We start from the raw sequence: 20,821 nt of genomic DNA, 5'->3' as shown, positions 1-20,821 counted from the left end.
CAGTAAGCAAATTTAGTTAATGCAATGTTTCAGTAAGCAAATTTAGTTAATGCAATGTTTCAGTAAGCAAATTTAGTTAATGCAATGTTTCAGTAAGCAAATTTAGTTAATGCAATGTTTCAGTAAGCAAATTTAGTTAATGCAATGTTTCAGTAAGCAAATTTAGTTAATGCAATGTTTCAGTAAGCAAATTTAGTTAATGCAATGTTTCAGTAAGCAAATTTAGTTAATGCAATGTTTCAGTAAGCAAATTTAGTTAATGCAATGTTCAATAAGTATGTTATACAATATTTATTTTTTTTGCAAATTTTCGAGCATTAAGTAAAAAATGCATTATTGCCACCTTGCGTGCATGATAAAATAGCACGAAATCAATGTTGATTGACAAAAAAAATTGATTCAACGTAAAGAAAATTGTCCAGTTCTTAAAATTAGACAAAATATTTGATATACATTCATAAAGTATACTTGATTTATACAAAAAGACAGATTTTCAAAAATTTAAATTTAGTTATAAGAATTGAGTCAATACGGTTTAAATCCTTTGCCTCATTCTATATATGAGCGGAACAATTTTCTTTATTTTGAATCAGCTTTTATTTAATTACATTGATTTTACGCTATTTTGTCATAGACGCAAGTTGTTAACAATACACTTTTTCCTTAATGTTTGAAAATTTGCAAAACAATAAGTATTAGAGATATGTATAGCGCACCAAATTGGTATAGAATAGCATATACAGTCAAAAATATGTGTAAAACATATGAAATAAATCGACAGTTAAATAATGTGTCTTTAATGATATTTCTACTAGAACACACTTTTTGATGACTTCTGAAAATGTTTAGAGCTTTAAATGTTAGAGTTTTAAAAAATTTGTTATTTATTCAACAACTTAATCGCGAAATGCAGTCCTTGGCTTCTTATAGTATTTTTCCAAACTAAATTTGCCCATACAAAAGTCATGATTTTTTTCCCCTCCAACTTCGAATTATCAAAAAAATCAAGATAAGTTCGAATTAAAAATTAAATTTCAACATCAAAATAGAATAGATAGAAAACATAACTAGAAAATATTAGAATTAGATAGAAAACTCAAGAGGACTTCGTAAAAGTTCGAATTATCCAAAATTCTACTTAACCACCAAGTTCAAATCAACCAAGTTCGAATTACCCAAGTTCTACTGTATTAAGCTTTCATGGGTAGGATGTCTTTTATCCTCTTAAGAAAGCGTCTGAATTTATATTATACATAAATAATACATTTAAAAAATAAAGACGAAAAAAAGATATTTCGGTATTCTGGTCTTTGAAGATACGGTACCGACTTAATTAGACATTCCATACTGATAGCCATCGTCCATGTATATTTGATGATTAGAATATCACAAAACTTCGCACAGAAACCAATTAATTCACGTAAAACACTCTACAAACTTCATTCTAATCGGTTTGATGGGTTACGCAATTATGCCATGATGAAGAGTTTCATTTTAATAAGTGACGGAAAGCGGTAACTCACGTAGTAGTACTATTTATTCTAGAGGGCTTTTGGATGGAAAACCGTTCCATATATGTGTGCAAATAAGCTTCGTTAATCATCTTCATTAATGCAAGCGTTTAGAAGAAACTGTTAATTTCTTCCGTCTTTTTTCCCCTCCCGTAAATATCTGTTTTTTCAAATAAATCCCTTTTATAACAAAAATAAAATTAAAAAATTAATTATAGTAACGAAAGACATAAATGTATGTTGTATGCAAAATGTTTATATTCTCGAAATAAGAACGAATTTTATTATTATTGCAACAGCTTTAAATATTTTAAGAAAATCTGGAAAACACGAATAAAATTTTTACGAACGTTATACATGGAAGGGGGAAGGCTTACAAATATGTTCTAAAGTTTCTATCACATATATGATATTTTAATGTGACGTTAAGCTGAAGAAACATATTCATTTACTATTTTATTTTGAATTCTTTCAAGTAGTCAAGGTAGTGCATTTCCCTTGCAAATAAAATAAAACAAACAAATAAATAATTGAGTGAAAAGAAGCATTAATATATTCTGTCAAAAGAGTATGCAGGTATACATTTTAATGTGAAGCTAGAAATAAGTTTAAAAGTATTATAAAAACATGAATATTACATATAACATATAACATAATACATATAATATACATATACATATAAACATGAATATCTGAAATAACAGATGAAGTGCTTTGTCCATCAAAATAATCGGTTTTAAATGCTTAATGTGCTTTTTGTGTGTATATCTTATATATAAATGTGAAACTATGTATATATGTTCTTTATACAAATCTACAGTTTTAGACCGATCGTCGCCAGATTTTGCATATATACCAAACAGGTCCGGGATTGAACCGTAGGCTACTTTAAAAGTTCGTCAGAGCTGGGCAAATGCCCGAAATGGGCGAAAAACTGTCGGGCAACAATGGTTTCGGGGCCTCAACAATTACTTTCGGAACGTTTACTTTGGTTACCGTGGTTTCCAACAATGCGTTTCAGACGTGTATATATATGCCTTTACAATGGTTTGTCACACCTTTAATTCTGTTATTATATATCTGTTTAACAGTTTATTCCTTTATAACGGTTTGTCACTTTTCCAATCGGTCCAGTAATTGAAGAAAACCCGGGAACAGCACCGGGTATTTCTGCTAGCCTATATACAGGGTGTCCTATAAGTGATAATGCGGCCTTTATCTCATCAACCGCCCATTGTATAGGTATGGTTTCAATTTAAAAAATGCTTAAAAGGCGTTTGAATAATATTCGCTGCACCAGTTAGACGTATGACGTCGCTAACAACAGAAAACAACAACTACGACGACAAAACTGGGAATAAAAATGTTATCTTTACGTCAACTGATGAACTCAATGCCTGCCTCAAATCATCAACACTCTGGCACGAAGCTAAAAAATTATCATTATCCACCAACATGCGAGTTCAACTGCAAAATGACTCAGCACTGCTATTATTTTCACATCAGTTGATCAAACTTGGCAATGGAAGAATTCCCGTAGACCCAAGCACTGGACTGATAACGTTCCCAAATGGATTTTGCCAGTTCTTATATATATAAACTCAGTATAAGAACTTGCAGACAAAGTCTTCCCAAACATTCAACAAAATCACCAAAACCATGAGTGGCTTTGTGAGAAAGCGATTCTGGCATCGAAAAATGACAGTGTGAACAAGATCAACGGAAAAATCCTAAAAATTATTCCGGGAGACTCCACATCTTATAAATCGGTTGACACTGTCACAGACACACATCGCAGACAGTTCTGTATCCTGCAGAATTTCTGAACTCTTTGGATATTCCGGGTGTGCCACCACACAACTTGACCCTCAAAGTCGGAGCACCTATAATGCTTTTAAGAAATTTGGAGACACCGAGACTCTGTGATGGCACCCGACTCTGCGTGAAGAAATTGCACAATTACATCATTGAAGCAACGATTCTAACTGGATTGTGCCAAAGGAGAAGACGTCTTCATTCCACGTATCCCAATTATCACTTTCAAGCGATTACAGTTCCCGATTCGTTTAGCTTTTGCCATGACAATCAACAAAGCGCAAGGCCAGTTATTAGTAGTGGCAGGTATCAACCTACTTGAGCCCTGTTTTTCACACGGACCGCTTTACGTCACCTGTTCGCGTGTTGGTAATCCTAAAAATTTGTACATCTACACACAAGATGGACAAACAAAAATATTGTGCATCCACAAGCGATTGCCTGAAGTTTTTAATTAAAATATTTAAAAATGAAAGTAATTTTTTCTTACTTAATGCAGAAATATTTTGATTAAGAAATAATTAATAAGCTATATATATGTAAATTTTTTACAGGGCGGGCAACGTCACCGGGTATCAGCTAGTTTATTTATAAAAGGCAATTAAAAACTATGGATTACTTCATTCGGTTGATATTCCCAAATAGATTTTCGACATAGAGGATATTCAACGCCATCTACTGTTGACGAAAGTAAATAGTGAATGTTTTCCCATAGATTTAATGTTTTTTATTGTTTATTGACAATTCAATTGGGTTTGTATGAGAAAAAGTTTGAGCTGAATATATGAAGTAATTTATATAACTAAAAACATGTGTTATATCAGGAGATACTTTCCAGAAAATTTTTGAGACACAAAAAAGAATTAATCTTATTTTCAAGGTAATAACAGTAATAACGGAAACGGTAATAACAATGAGCTGTTAAAGTCTCATCTACGGCACTCCGATATACGAGTGAAGGTTCAAGGTAATTGGCCATAAGAAAATTTATTTTCAGGAACACTTTGGTGATCATATTTGATAGACAAATTTAAGAAAATACGGAATATATAGCTAAAATTTTCCACAGCAAAATCACGGGAGCAAATTTGTATTAAAATAGGATGTATTTCGTAAAAAAGTTATAGTTACGTTGATTGCAGTGAAGATAATGAATACAAATAAAATTGAATAGAGAAAAAATGTGAGAATGGGACACTCACATTGAAAATTCAGGAAAATTAGACGTGAAAAAATAGTGTAAAATAAGCGTGTCTTATATGGTCACCCTATAGTAATACAGGGTGGACGAAAAGTCGTAGACACATTTTAAATCAATCAATTGAAATGAAAAAGTGCGGTTTGCACTAAAATACTGGAATAGAGTTGTGGTTTTTTTGATAAATTAAAAGAAGTTAATCATAGTTCCATTCATAGGTGGCGCTGTAGAACGGAAAACTCGATGTAACACATAAAACGCAACACAAACAGTGCATAATTAATGCGTATGAAAATTTGCGTTACATAAAACTATCGAATTTCAATATGAGTGTACATTTTAACTGCTGAAAGGGTACTCGTGTTGAATATGGTAGTTTTATGTAACCCAAATTGTCATAAACATTAAATTACGCACTGCTTGTGTTGCATTTTATTTGTTATATGGAATTTTTTGTTTTACAGCGTGATTTGTGTGTGTAATTTGAACTTTCTTTTAATTTATCAAAAACAACTCTGGGCCATGGTAAGTATTTTAGTGCAAACCGCACCTTTTTATGTTAATTGGTTGATTTGCTATTAATTTTTAAAATGTGTCCAAGATTTCTCGTCCACCCTGTATAATAAAAGAAAACCTTGATTACTCGACATCACAAGGAGATCGAAAAACATTTCGATTTAAGCGGATTTCACGTTAGCAAGGTTTTATTTTTCATTTCACCTTTAACAATTGTTAAAAAATCGTTCATTGTATGTATGCGCCTGTATAATGTGCTGGAAAAAAGTTTAAGGACAACCGAAAAATCGTCATACCTCGGAAAGTTGTGGATATGAATATATGAAAATTTCAGAGTGATAATTACAAGTAGAACTAAGCATTTTTCAGTGAAAATAATTTTGATAACTGCTGCAGTGCTCAAGAAAAAAATTGTTTAAATTACTGTAAGGGTCAAAACCGGAAAAAAATATTAGGACACGTGTGTTTTCTGACGTCAGGGGGAAAGAAATTTGCATTTTTCTCATGTTATCCCAACAGTCGATACTGTTTTGATCAGTCATGCACTGAGAAATCGAAATTTTTTCTGAAAGTATGAAAATGCCAAAGACAACATATTTATTAGATATTGAAGTGGCGAAAAGCTTGCTTTCCAAGAAAACGCAATGTCTGATCATGAAATGGGGAAAAGAATTAAAAGATTGAAGACTGTTGGTTACAATTTCATAAATGGGTCCGAGAATTGTGGACTGAGAGGCACAAGGCTTCTTTCTGTTACCATTCATCAAAAAAAAAAAAAAAAAAAAAAACGATTATATATATATATTCAGTTTTTAAGTTAAAAAAATTCTCTGGGAAATTCCGAACAAATACAACTTGCCTTGTACAAATCGAACAGTGCGTAATGTGTAAAAAGCAATTCGAATGTTCAGTATACAAGAATGAAGTGTAAACTTCCCCTAATAGGCACAGCACAGACAAAAGCGAGTTCAATTAGCCAAAAAGCATGTATCTTTTGGTGCCAAGTGGAAAGATGTTGATTCGATTTAGATGGACCTGATTCAAAATATTACTGGTATGCCCGACGCCTTGACGCAGCCATATTTTCGAAACGCCAATTCGGAGATGGATCAATAATGGTTTGGGGAGGTTTTGCATCCCAAGAAAAAACTCCAATTGCGTTCATAAGCTGCAAAATGAACTTAGAGGCATATCAAGACATTCTGGTTGAAAATGTACTACCTGAGGTGCCTCTTATAACTTCCAGACAATAGTTGTTTCAACAGGACGATGCTTTTGTACATGTTTCAAAGTCCACAAAGTCTTGGTTTGAAGTCAGTTCGGATGAGTTCGTTGACTGACCAGCCAGAAGTCTTGATCTGAATCTTGTAGAGAACTTGTGGAGCATTTTGACATGGGAAGTGTATAGAAATGGTACAAAGTATGAAAATAAACATGACCTTATGGCATAAATCAAACAGGCTTGGAAGAAGATTCCATAGCAAGTTGTTTATGACTCATCTCGATCGAGACAAAGAATGATAAAGATTATATTAGAAAAAGGGCGTTTTCTCTCTTTGATATTACAATGATTTTGTGCATAATTTTCCAGTATCCTCATACTTCTTTCCAGGTTTTGATCTTTACTATGAATTCAACAAGTTTTTTCTGAGACTGTGTAGCACTCCTCAATTTCTTCTCACAGGAAAATGTTTAGTTCCCCTCGTAATTATCACTCTAAAAGTTTCATGTATTTACATCTACAGAATTTTTAGATATGGTGATTTCGTGGTTGTCCTTAAACTTTTTACCAGCACCTTATTATCGAACTAATTCTAGACTGTATTCCACCATCTACAAATTCATAAAATGTTTTGATCTGCCATTTTATACCAAAAGTTTTCTTACTTAGAATAATCTCGAATTAGGTAGAAAAGGTTTGATTGCCGGTAGATCTGTCATTTGCGAATGAACAGTGGAGAATTTGTGTGAAATATAACTTTCCTCCTCTCACTTAAAACATTTCGATCTAGCTTTCTCTCGACCATCTCCCGCTAAAAAAAATTTCAGAGAACATTCACATCCATCTGTGGCTTTCGTAGTTAACAGGTTGAGTTTTAAGGTTAGACAACCATAAGTATTCTTTATGGACATTGTATAATATTTTATCACGTGTATATATTGTTTATAATTTTTATTAATTGCATTTTTAATTGGATTGCTGTATTTTTGAAATATATGGCATCCATATTTTTATGGGCATCTTTTTATCAGCCACCTCGTTGGGCATTTTGCCTGTTGTGGCGTTGTATTTGTATTAAACAGACACGTCACGGGAATTAACTGTCCTTGCCCAAAACTGGGGGGGGGGGGGGGGCAGAATCTTCGACACATATCAATCAACAAACAAATGGTAGAAGCGATGAAACACAGTTTTTGAAACACACGGGAGCCATATCGTGAAAAATTTTGAACTGATCAACAGATGTGCAATTTTTGAAAAATGAGTTGTGATATAACGACAGTCGACTTGACCTTTTATTTGGTAGTGTTGTTTTTAAAAACAATAAGAGTTTCTTCTATTTTTAAAGTATAGGAATTTTATGTTCTGAGCTCGTTTCGGCATTAGTGCTTCTAAGCAACTCCTAAACATTCGATTTTTAGTTGTGAGCTGTTCGTGAAGTTTCTATAATTACCAGCAGAATGACTCGAAGTTACAATACACGTGTTTCCTATTTCTCGACAAGCCAAGCAAAAACGATTTTCGACCCTTGAATTTTGGAGGGAAATACCATGTATGAAGGAGATATAATTGCTGTGCATTCTTGAACAACGATAGAAAAGTAATTTGGTAGATGACATTTTTAAACTATTCAAATACAGTAAAACCCCTCTTAGAGGATGCGGTCACCCCTCTTCTACGGCCAAATAATAATTTCCCCTTTTATAATAAAAGTATGCATTTCAAACCTGTGATTAACGGTCACCCCTCTTTTACGGACGAATATTTTTGTCCCGTCGGTGTCCGTAAAAGAGAGGTTTTACTGCATATGTAAATCATAAATACAGTGTGTTCTATGAAGTTCAACATCTCATATTTTTTAAATATTGACAATAATTTTTCTTGTCATGTAATAGCAATAAGGGTACCTCATTTGCTTAATATAACCCAGGACCGGAACTAGAGGGGGGCAGGCGGCAACTTCACCGGGATGCAAAATTTAAGGGGTTGCAGTTTAAGGTGAGAACAAAGAACACCATTACAAAATTATCGAATTTCAAAGTTGTGAGGGCAGCAAAATAATGTTTGCACCGGGCGGCAAAAATCGTAGTTTTACGGCCCTGTATAACCTCTCAAAATCTCTTTTGAGTATTTCAATGCTTGGCAACTAAAGGGTTAAGCGGGATTTAGTCATCATGTGTAAAGTTTCCCCCCATTGAATTTAGTATTGCACCAACCATGAGAATAATAAATATCGAGGTAGCACTGTAGTATGAACATTTTAATTGGTTGTGACACACAAAAATCATTTTTAAGCTGAAATAGTATTTATTTTTAATTATTTTAATACTGCAACAAATATAATTTCTGGAAATGTCTTACAAATTCGAATATTATTCCAAAAAAAAAAAAAATTGTTACAGTGTTCTATGTTGTTCATGTCTGCGTGCGTGTGTTAGAGTTAAGGGAACGGAGCATCATCTGTTGTCAAAAAGACGACGGCATATTCTCGGACACTTTGCCAGCAACGGTGCCTCACAGTTGGCAAAGACGGGGTGGAATGTATGATCGGGAGGGAAGTTAAAGTTGTGATAGTACGTGATCCAGCATGTTTCAAGAGGAGGCGACACGGCGACTTTGGAAGAGAGGTGATGATGGATTTCGTTTTGCGCCGCTACGAACTTGTTTCCTTGTGTGTTATTCGGTCGGTGGAGGAAGCGAAAAGTGCCTGCTGCTGCTGCTGCACCGAAGGTCAGGGAACAACAAGAGAAAGAGAGCGAGCAAGTGAGAGTGAAACACAATTTTAGCTACTTGTGAGTTCGGCGTGTTGTTGTTCCGGGGGGAAATAACCGACATCATCATCGCCAAAAGTCAAGTTGCCACCGACACATTGCCTTGCCGTCAGTGAGGAGCGTGCTTCTTTTCCTCAGCCGTGGACGAAGAAGAGGCCCTTGAGAACGGGGGCCGCGGCGGCTCCATGGAGCTCGTCGGCAATATCGCTCATCAGACGTTAACGCGGACTAGCAAAATTCGAATCGAAGTCGTGTCGACGTGTGGGGAGGATGATGATGAGGATGATCAACAAACTTGGGACAATCGTTTGCCTTCGGTTTTCAGCAATTTAGGTTTACTTGCTGTGCCAAAACCCGGATTAACGAAGCGAAGGCATTCTTGGACACATGGCAGGTATGATGATGATGATGAGTATAGCTAGTACATTATTATAGGAAAAGAAGTAGAGTGAGAAATTAATATGAACTTTCTGCTTTCATAATCCGCAAAAAAAAAAAGCGTGGCATCTGTACGAGAAAATGTAGAAAAATTAAGGTCCACAAATTTCTACATCGTAATTTTTTTTGCTTTCAAAATCATGATGAATATTTCGGTTTTTTTAAGTATCACACATTTTTTCAGAGAAAGACTGAATTGGTATTGAACATCGGTTCTTCACGAAGGGCTCTCAGAGAGGTTTCAGAGGGTCGGTGAGATGGGATGAGAAAACAATTAACTTATTATTTTTACAGTATTATGTGCTGAATAGTATTCTGTAAAGGAGGAGGTGGGTACGTAGACAAGGCCGTCTTAAAAGTACCATGGCCCCCCGGGCAAAGGGTTTTTTCTGAATCCCCCACTTTTCTAAAAAAAGTTTCTGCCTACCAATTTGCATGCTTGCTCTCTAAAATTTTAATTTTAGCCCATTATCATGAGGACTCCCCTTGTCACTTGAAGCCCTGGGTCATGCCCGGATAGGCCAATGACGGCACTGTCCGTAATATTCTTCTTATTGGAAATGGGGGGGGGGGGGGTCTCTGGCTAAAGGGCGCAAAGGGTCCGTGGAACACAAAAGGTTAAGAGACCCTGATCTAGAACCTCTTCTTTAAGGTATCCACGTGATAATGATTAATCTGGCAATGAAAAAATACATTTTATCTATTGTAAAAAGTTTGGCATCCACAACATCACCAAAATATGATTAGCTTTAAACTTCCTTTGTGTTTCAAAAGCATGTTTCGAGTACCACATGATTATCGAATTTTTCTGAAGTTGTTGAGCTTCGTATACGATTTAACCATATAATATCCGCCTACTTTACCCATCAATCATCTGGACGATTTCACTCGCACATGATCAATAAAGCATTCCACTGGAAATCCTTTCCGTTTCACAATATGGAAATAGCTTTAAACTTTCCGCAGATGCCTGAAGGATTCCCTTATTTCTCTCTCCCGTTACTTTCCTTTAGTGGCACTCGAGATATTTCCATTCATTCCAGAAAATTCCGTCTTGGCGGCGAAACTCGTGCCTATTATATCTGTTCAGAAAATGAAGATAAGAAAGCTAGAAGCAGCAGCAGCGCAGGCAAGCGACCACTGGGACATATAATATCTTTCAGACGCGTTTCCTTTCACAGTGTGAGATTTGTCATAAATCCTTTCCAACCTCTTGACAATTGTATGGATTTGCAGGGAGAAAACAGAGCACGAGAGAACAAACAGTGTATAGCACGGTACACCAACGCGATTCACAATTCATTCTGGTCGTTCATCTTCGTTCGTTTGGCGGGACTTGGTCCTAGATGAGGATACTATTTTGGCTTTTGTATTGCAGAGAGGAGAGATGAGCTCAAGATAAATAAATATAATCGATTCTGACCATAATTGTTGAGTCTTTCTTTCATGGTCTCCACAGCGGAAGATGAGATTATTGTCTTTCAATCCTATTGTTTGTTTTTTTCCGAGACCAGGGCTCATTTTGTTTTTTCCTATGTCCCCGTGAGATGAATGAACATTTGACAGCGAAACAAAAGTATTTCTTATCTTTTCATTTCTTGCTGTTGAAGTTTTTTGTTTAAAACCTTTTGAAAAACTGTTTCAATCAACTGAGTGCTCTATTAAATTTTTTGCCTAAGACGTTCGTATACAACTTTTATCAAGAGGTTTAATTTTCAAATGGATTATTTTCGCGTCCTGACCCAAACAAATCTAGAAAAATACTTAAATTAATTTTTATGGTAAAATACTTAAATTAATTTTTATGGTAAAATACTTAAATTAATTTTTATGGTAAAATACTTAAATTAATTTTTATGGTAAAATACTTAAATTAATTTTTATGGTAAAATACTTAAATTAATTTTTATGGTAAAATACTTAAATTAATTTTCGTAGAAAAATATTTATAAATTAATTTTATATAACTAATCAAATCTAGTGCACAGTGATTGTATTGCCTGATAATAAATGAAATATTCAATTTTTTTTTCTCTTGCCGAACCTTGTCCCACAGTCCTCTCTATCAAGGTTGGTGCAAATTAGTGGCTTGTAGAAGCTTCCTATCCGGTCTGTGTGTGTGTCAGTGGGTTTTGTAGTGTCTTCGAGGCCTTGAATGCTTTTTTCCGACAAATATTATTATTCATTAGAAGTTCCTGATGGATTGTTGACGAGGTTTTTTTCTCGGTTATTCAGTATTCATCCACTGAACAGCTGAGGATCATATCAAAATACAGTCGGGATAACCTAGGTGAAGTCGGTGTATAGAAATCGATAAAATGTATAATTGAATGAATAAACATGATACAAAGCGACCGACGTACTATAGTTAAACAATTCACTTTTCAAATGAACCAGAAACTATCAAACTTTTGTCTGAACTGTCAGCATAGCAAACCCTGCTGTGTAGGCCTATGATACTAAAACTGCAATAGATGCATAATCACTACACGCACGTAACGAAGTTGCTCCGATACCAACGACTTCAATTTGCAATTGCGATATGAAAACTGGACCTTTTCCGATTGTCAAAAGGTTGTCTACTCGGATGAGTCCCATTCCATGCTACTTGAGATAGATGGCTGCTGTCGTTTCTGGGGGCAAACTTCAGAGAACAGACTAATATTTCTATTGCTATAAAAATATAAGCTGGTGATAGCAGCATTATTGTATATAGCAGAAATGTTATCGTAGCTTCTCTGGGTTCATTGAAACTTCTGGAAGGCTCTTTTAACAAATATGGTTAGAAATCTATCCTTATAAATCATTCACGTATGTAAATATTGATTGCATATTTTGGGAATCCTCCATCACAATGGAGGGATGTGCCATGTGAATAGAAATGTTCGACGATAGCAAGAAATGTACGACAGAAATGTCTAATTACTTCCGTGGCCATCAGATAACCAAGACGAGAGCTAAATCTACCATATTTGGGACCCACTCAATCGCCGTGTATTTTTTATAGATCTTCCACCACACTCTTTCCAGCAGCTATCGAGTGAACTGCAGGTTTTAGATGCCTGCGACATCCTTTTAGCATCTTAGGTCAATTCCAAACCATCTAGCTCAGCAGTCTTCAACCTTTCTCGAGTCTCGAGCACTGCCTATATGCCCATCATCAAACGAAGAGCACCCGTTACGGCAAGCTTGACACACTTACGCCTGAAATCTGAATTAATTGTAATCCTTGCACTCAATTTTTATCGGATGTTGAAACGTTGATCAAGTGCTCGTTAGCACGAAATCCGACACTAGCATTGAGCACTCTAGGTGTTCGCGAGCAACAGGTTGGAGATGGCCGATCTAGCTGATGCTGGACCGAACGGATCACTTATTCGCAGTATTAGCTGGTGGCCACGATAAGAATAGGTTGTATATATCCGAATAAGTGCAGTTTTAAGGCAATGACGTAATAATAGAATAAAGAAATGACTATCACCGTTTTTTTTTGTTTTCTGACAAGTACAAGTATATAAGAGTAATAAATTGACTGATGAAGAAAGGAAAGTATACACACACACATGGCGTTCGATGAGAGTTTTGCCTTTTCTTAGAAAAAAAAAACCAAAAAAACTACAGAATGCTCTTTCTTTCGAGAATTATAACGTACATGTTGCCTATCAATCTTATCCACCAAAGTTTACGCTATGTCCCTTCATAAGACTTTTTGAGTTATTTTTCGTGTTTCTTTGTAAAAATAAATAAACAACAAAACAAAGCCAAAACGATTTATATGCAATGAGGAGATTGTTCCGCAGGCAATGCTGGTAAGTTAAAATTTCCATGTTGAAATTTAAGTAATGTATGAAAAAAAAAATAAAGGATTCAATAATAAATACTGTGGTGAGTCGACCAAAACTTTTGTTCCCTGAAATTTTCATTATCTAGTCAAATCAGGTAATGGTTTTAAATATAAATATCTGAATTTATTAAAGGATATAAAATGATTATTATGTTATATATAAAAAAATTATAATTTTTTTCTTAAATTTTATGAGTTTATATTAAAATTATGAAATTCTTTTTGCGATTTTCGTATGCATATACCATTTAAAACCGACCAAAACATTGCATGTAGAAATATGACGTTTATTTCTTTATTATTTTACTGATTGGAATAAAAAAAAATATTCATGTAATTTTATGAAAATGTATCCCAGAAAATATGATGATGGTAATAATAATAATAATAATCTAAGCTGATCGCTTACAAAGTAAATTTATGATCTCCTTTCAAATGCACGAGACTAGCTGAAGCCAGTTTATACATTTTTGGCGCCATTGTCGGGTTCCCATGGGGTACGAAAGAGCTCTAATGAGAATAAAGCTTTTCGACTCAGTTTATGTGCAGCTCACACACTATCCATTTTCACTAGAAACGGTGCGTTACTTTTTTTTGAGCTGGTTGCGTTAAAATGCTAAAAGGAAAACTCTCTTAAATGACACTAAATCATACCTTACTGATGAGTTTTGTGTCTGTTGAAGACTGTTCGTTTGAATTTCTCTAACATATTGTATTTAGAAACTCGAGTAACGTCATACCGAAACATCGACGAGGTAAAGGTTTTTCAAATGCACAAGATGTTTTGAAAACCGAAACAAAAATGAAAAATTTAGACTACTTTTTGACAACAGCTTTCGAAACTTGAATATATTCTCATTATTCCGCAATTATTTTACGCGTCATAGATATCATGCCACAATTTTTATTCACAACATAACATTAGAAATGATAAGTTTTGATAGGAATATATAATTCAATTATTGTTCTGAAAAATTGTATTTACGTTAGTATTTTCTTCTTCTCGTGTTGATTATCTTTAAGCTAGCATTACTATAATGATATTGAATAACTAAAATAAATTAAATCGAATGTTTGAAAATAGAGGACATCAATTAATTTGGTAATAGGTGTTTTGATGTTTTTGAGAATTGTGATGTTCCACAAATTTAGTATTTTCATTATAGGAAACTTTTCGTCCTTGAGATAATGTGCAGTTAGGTGTCTTTAGGGAATATTATTTTGGGTTCATTATAAATAGTTATTATTATGACTATTATTTTTCGATCAATAAAACACACTTTAGACAAACAAGGGTCAGTACCTAATTTTTTTTTATCAAAGAATCTATTTTGAATAGGGTAAAATCATGTCTTTTGAGAGACGTTTACATCGGAAATGCAATTTCTCGTTTATTTTTCGATTTTTCTTTAGTTTTGAAAGAAGAATAAAACTTTTGAGCCCTTCTAAAAGTTGATGCTGGACGCATAAAACTAAGACAGTTATACAGTTATGTTACTTATATCCCACGCGGACATACAATCTTGTTCACGTAACGCAAAACATGATCAACGTGAAGAATCGGAAAGTGTTCTCACATTAGTAGAGTAAGTAGAACATGCCATAGGCGTAAAAAAATCGAAAAGTTCGAAAAGAAACTTAATGAGGATTTTCCGTGGGAAGGGAAAGAAAATGGGAAAGAATAGGAAAGAAAGCAGAGAAAATATAAGAAGCCAAAGAAAGAATGAATAAGTGGAAACACGTGAAAAGAAAAATAAAAGCAAAATAATCAAGTAATTTATTTTTGGTAGAACTCGAAAAGTTCCAACTTCTTTCAACGTCACATTTTTCACAATTTTTTCTCGCTTTTCTTGTCCGCAATAGAATGTTAATAAAAGAAGACGCAAGACACACACCGCTCATATGGGAAAAAAATAGTGGAATTAGAAAAGTAATTATGAATAATTCAAAATTTTGCATTTATATTATTGCATCCAGTAATTATACTTATTGTTATTATAATTTTACTCAAACCACTTTTCTTCCTACAGTAATATTTTAGTGGTCTAATATTTAAGTATGTCAAGTGAAATTATTACCTGATTATAAATGAATAGCCTGAGTATTTTTCAGGCATATTTTGACGCGGATATGTTATTAAGGAATAAGAAAGGACCTTCAGAGCATCTATGTTTTATTTTTTTGTATTTGTTACTATAACTGTTGATAAAACGCTTCCGTCGCATCTAAACTTATCGCTGTATTGATGGGTTTAATTACTTTGATTTCGCTGAACTTGTGGAAAAAACTCGTTACTTCTGTCGCTCTCTACGCCCTTTCTTTATAATTCATTTAAATGACTCATAAAACTGTGGTGCATCTGAAATCTTTTGCGTCATACATATGATGCATGTTTTTAATTTTCTAGAAGGATGATTTAAATCAGTGTGTCCCAAAGTGGGCAATATCGCCCACTGGGGGGCGATGGAAGGGGCCCAATGGGGCGGTAGAAGCTATGGATATAACATAGGATCCTATGGGTTGCTTGTTGGTTTGAGTTGGGGGCGATGAGAAAAAAAAATTTCTGAAGAAGGGGGCTATGTGGAACAAAAAGTTTGGGAAACTCTGATCTAAATCATACAAGTGATTTTTGAGCAGACAGTTTGGCGGACTAACGTTCGGGTCTTGGGTCTAATCGTTTTTGACTGACATTGAGTTTATGCGACGTTTTGTGTGCAACAATTTTTTTCAAGCAATTTTCACTAATAGTTGTCTTAGTAATAATCATTTTTGGTAAATGAAAGGTCTAGTAAGTATCAAGGGATCAAGATTTTTTTAAAATAAATTTTTAATATAAATTTAACTTTTTTTTTAATGATTGTTCAAAAACTAAATTTTCAAAACTGTTATCCCGTTTTTTGATCAGGAATTTTTTTTAGCTTCTGTGCATAAACAGAAATAATTTAAAAAATCCTTTATACATATTTTTATTTTCCAATATTTTTTGCCACTTGGTACATCAGGTTTCACGCAATCATAATTTCTGATTAATGTGATTAAATAAAATCAATCAATTTATATTGCTTAGCTAATAAATTAAAAAGCATGATAAAAAAAGAAGGCTGTAATATAAATTAACAACATATTTTTTTGAACACTTCCCAAACATGTTATTCTATAGTCTCTCTCTCTCATCACTAAGCATATTTATAAAAATTGTGTGATTTAGTCCGAACCTGGAGGAGCGGTCAAAAATGGATTAACTTGCTCTAAGTCAATACGACCGGAGGCCCTGTATGTTTTATATTATCATTACTTTGTTTCATTGTAATATAGATTTGATATTATGATAATAGCCAATATCGTGTCACGATGAGCAATCACGGACCAACACGCGATGTCACAACAATCGAATACTTGCTACTTGCGTTCTATTTTAAGAACACAGATGGCGCCATCATTTTTGTATATCTTGAAACAATTGATCTTTTTGACGATATTCTCAGATTGCAATGTTGATTACTTATCAAGTTTTTAAACATACAATATTACTTAAAATTTGCTAATCTAGACTGATGAAACTGCAAGTTTAATGCAACGTACTTTTCCATGTTTTAATATTACGATCACTTCATGGCTTTGAATAGGATAATTTTTAATGAATCCCAAAAAGTTATTTGAAAGTGGAAGTTTAATTTGAGATTTTTAAGCCAAACGTTACATGCATACGGCAATTTTTAAAGTGAAATTAAAACTTGATGCACACATACTCTCGTTTGTGACTGTACTTGCATAAGTTCTAAGAAATATTCAATAGTACTCGAGTACTCATAAAGACACGGCTACACGATTTACTAAGAATTTCTAGACCAACGACACAGAAAATAATCACTTTGAGAAATTTATTACTTAGTGCCCCCTCAACACGTCGTAGAAGTAATTGCATTTTGGAGCACATCAAATTTCTCGTATCACCAACGAAGAAATAACCTAGAAGCGAGACTTCGTCTCCCAATTAGTAAGCCACGTAATAAGCCTTTTTGGGTTAATAAATTCGTTCTGCATAATAGTAGTAATTTTAGAAGCATCCCGACCTGCGTTTACTGTTAAATGATGAAGCTAGGTACTTACCTTGTGATAGCTAACCACGTGATGTTCTTTTCCAGCTGTTGCGTGTGATTTAACGCCTGGAAAGAAATATTATTAAAATTTAAATTACACACAATTTGATATACATACGTTATAAATTACACTAATATTTTGAATTCATATTTTTTTTATTGAAATACATAGCGCATACAAATACATAGATACAAATAATATACAGGGTGTTCTGTTAATGGATCGACAAACTCAGAGGGTTGTTAATAGACATCAAAAAGGAACAAAAATTGCAATGAAACATGGTGTCGCAAACCAAGTTAAGAGGGTGAAAAACGCATGTAGGTTTCGACGTTACGCTGGAACGACAAAAAGTACAACAATAACTACAAAGATTTATTTGATTAGTTATTACAAGAGTTGTTGAAAGTGGCGGCCACTGACATCATTGCACACTCTAGAACGACGTAAAAACGATTCCCGGATGCGATTCCAGACCGCCGTGTGCTGAACATCGAGTTCAGCTGCAACCGCTTGTGTACTTGTCGACGGGGAATCGGCAAACCGTTGCAGCACAGTTTCTTCCATTTGAGGAGTGCGTACATTTAATGTTAACACATTAAATTAGGCTTAGGGTATAGGCGTTAAATTAAAACGAAATTTCTTAATTAATTTTTATCTTTTCAATTGATTGAAAAAAAACACACCAACACTCCTGTAAATCTACAATAGCTTAATTAAAAATCAGAAATGAAAAGAATCAGAAAAGGAAAAGTTAATCTTTTCCACTCCGAAAGCTTCTTTCGTTTGAAATTCCTGAGTGAACTTTATTTACACGGTTTCACTTTGCAGATTCCAACTGTAATCTGCCATCATATGAGTATCCCATCTGTTCCATCTGTTCTGGTATCAGTCCTACATTGTTTTTATGTCCTGGTGGCACGTACACCTTCTTCCTCGCTAGTATCGCCTAGAATTTCGGGGAAACGGTCTAAGTGGCAGTGCAAGTAATGCACCTTTATTCTCATATTACAACCAAGGTCTCTAAAGTTGTTGAGCGTGCCGTTAACTAGTTTAACATAGTTTTCAGCCTTGTGCTTGCCAAGAAATTCCTTGTCAACAAGGACAAATTAGATCCACGCTGTCTCATTCATAGAATCTACGAAATGAGAATCATTTATGAGCTGTCCGATTTGAGAACTATCAAAAATTCCAGCTTTAAGTTTTTCTGTACTTACTCCATGCATTTTTTGTTTTATTTATGCAAAGCAAGGGCTGTCCTGATCAAGAGCTTTCATGAACCATAGCTTCATATATGCAGCGGAGGCAAGATGATTCTGTCACGTGTTACTAACGGTTCATGAACGACATTTCTTCCTTCAACAACCATACTCTCTCTCTCCTAAGCTATACTTTTCTTATCCAGTAGTATTGTTTGGCTCTGCTATCCCATAGGTACAAGAAACAAGGATATTTCGTGTAGCCCCCTTGCTGACCAAGGAGAAAGTTATTCATTTTCAAGTCCACACAAATTACTCATTGATGTTCGTGAAATTGAACATCAATGAACCCATAGGATCCTATGTTATATCCATAGCTTCTACCGCCCCCTTGGACCCTTCCATCGACCCCCAGTAGGCGATTTTTCCCACTTTGGGACACACTGATTTAAATCATGCTTCTAGCAAATTAAAAAAACTTATATCATATATGACGCAACAGATTTCAGGTGCACCACAATTTTATGAGTCATTTAAATTAATTATAAAGAAAGGGCGCAGAGAGCGACGGAAGTAACGAGTTTTTTCCGCAAGTTCAGCGAAATCAAAGTAATTAAACCCATCAATACAGCGATAAGTTTAGATGCGACGGAAGCGTTTTATCAACAGTTATAGTAGTAACAAATACAAAAAAATAAAACATAGATGCTCTGAAGATCCTTTCTAATTCCTTAATAATCTTCTTTATGACCAAAGCGATAGTATCTTATTCCTCTTATAAAATAATAAAAATTAATTAATTAATTAAACAAAATTTTGTTTTATTTATTACTCCCCTCACTCAGACATGCACACACAAACACACATACAAGTACTCTCTTGTCTTTCCCTTCATATATTGTAAGTCCGCTTATGGCCCGTAGGGGCCAGTCCCGGGAGGAAAAAATTTAATTCTGGCCTGGTTATTCCAGAGCAATGGGTATTGACCTTCATTTGTTGCCATTGTTTAAAACTGCACACTTCAAACTTCGCTTAGAGCTATCAATAAACAGTCGCCAATCATTTGAGAAACATTCAGGACGACCCGTTTTTATTAGAAGTCCTCTAACATCTTAACAAAACACAAAATCGTTTTCATGAGAGAAGAAAGATTACAAATCCTTTTCCCTATCACGATAGAATGTAATTTTTGTTCCACTATCAAGTAGATTCTTATCATTTAATCTAGAAGCAAATAATTTAGATGCGCTTTTTGAGAGACACCGATCCCTTATAAGGTTACCTAACTTGTTTTGATGGAAACGTTGAAAACTTGATGAGCTCACTCATAATCACTATCGCTCACTCTGTCCGTGTAACAAGGGACATCAGAGAAAGATGAAATTCACTTTCAGTGATATCTGGAAGCTTATGGAATGATAAAATAGGAATTTCGTCCGAGTGCAGAACAGACCCTCTTGCCGAGGCTAAATCAGGACATGTCCACTTACTGTGGTTATTTCGGTTTACGCCAGTAATATTCGCAATACAAAAATAACAGTCATCAAAGTGGTTTATGGGTTTCCTTCAAATCATTGGGACACCAAAATTTTAGACATCCCTTTTCTTCCCATTAGTTCACTGCCGTAGATGCTCTGTACAAGTTTCACACACTATGTGTGTGGAACCCAAACTTTATCTTGGTCACCAAGCTTAACACCGAAGTACCCAAGGTAAGCTCTTTTAACAAAATCAGAGAAATGGCTTTGCCGTTCTCTTTTAGGGTGTACTCACCAACACATCAGGATGATTATTACAACTTCTTCGACTGGATGTCATTCTTTCTTTTCAAAACAAAGAATTTTATAAGTTATCTAGATGTTCACGATTTGCGAAATGAGAATTCTGGAACTGAGTAAAAAACACCTAAAACTTTATTTAGATCCGGATTGTCCCACGACCATGCTTTACAAAAAACGGACAATACACATTTAACTTGGACACGCAACAAGATCCACACATCCGAATATAAAATAAAATAAAATAGAAAATAAAATAAAATAAAAAATTAACGCACACACACACATTGATTGCCATCTATCGGCACCCTCCCAACTATAAACAGTAGTTATGTTAGATGTAAACACTAGGTTATGAATATAAATATGACTTCTCATACAATCAGCTGATAGCACTATAGAGAAGAAGGTAGAAAAGGCAGAGGAAA

At 34.5% G+C, this 20,821-nt stretch overlaps 1 protein-coding gene across 4 annotated transcripts in view; it reads left to right on the top strand.

The window, feature by feature from the left end:
- Positions 1–20,821, top strand: part of LOC149085130 (3',5'-cyclic-AMP phosphodiesterase-like) — a 342,555-nt gene that overhangs the window by 117,154 nt on the left and 204,580 nt on the right. Inside the window, exon 1 of one of the 4 annotated variants that reach the window (XM_089232944.1) lies at positions 9,025–9,427. The exons of the other annotated variants lie outside the window; for them this stretch is intronic. Within the exon in view, the coding sequence (XP_089089070.1) occupies positions 9,219–9,427 (209 nt within the window). The 5' untranslated portion in view covers positions 9,025–9,218. Of the gene's footprint in view, positions 1–9,024; positions 9,428–20,821 lie in introns of those variants that run through there. 4 annotated transcript variants of the gene reach the window in all.

This window comes from Pholcus phalangioides, unplaced genomic scaffold (genome assembly GCF_987345545.1).
Source record: "Pholcus phalangioides strain wild (caught in Gottingen) unplaced genomic scaffold, Ppha-v1.0 ptg000007l_1, whole genome shotgun sequence".
Classification (NCBI taxonomy): domain Eukaryota; kingdom Metazoa; phylum Arthropoda; class Arachnida; order Araneae; family Pholcidae; genus Pholcus; species Pholcus phalangioides.
This window is presented reverse-complemented; position numbering and strand designations above follow the sequence as displayed.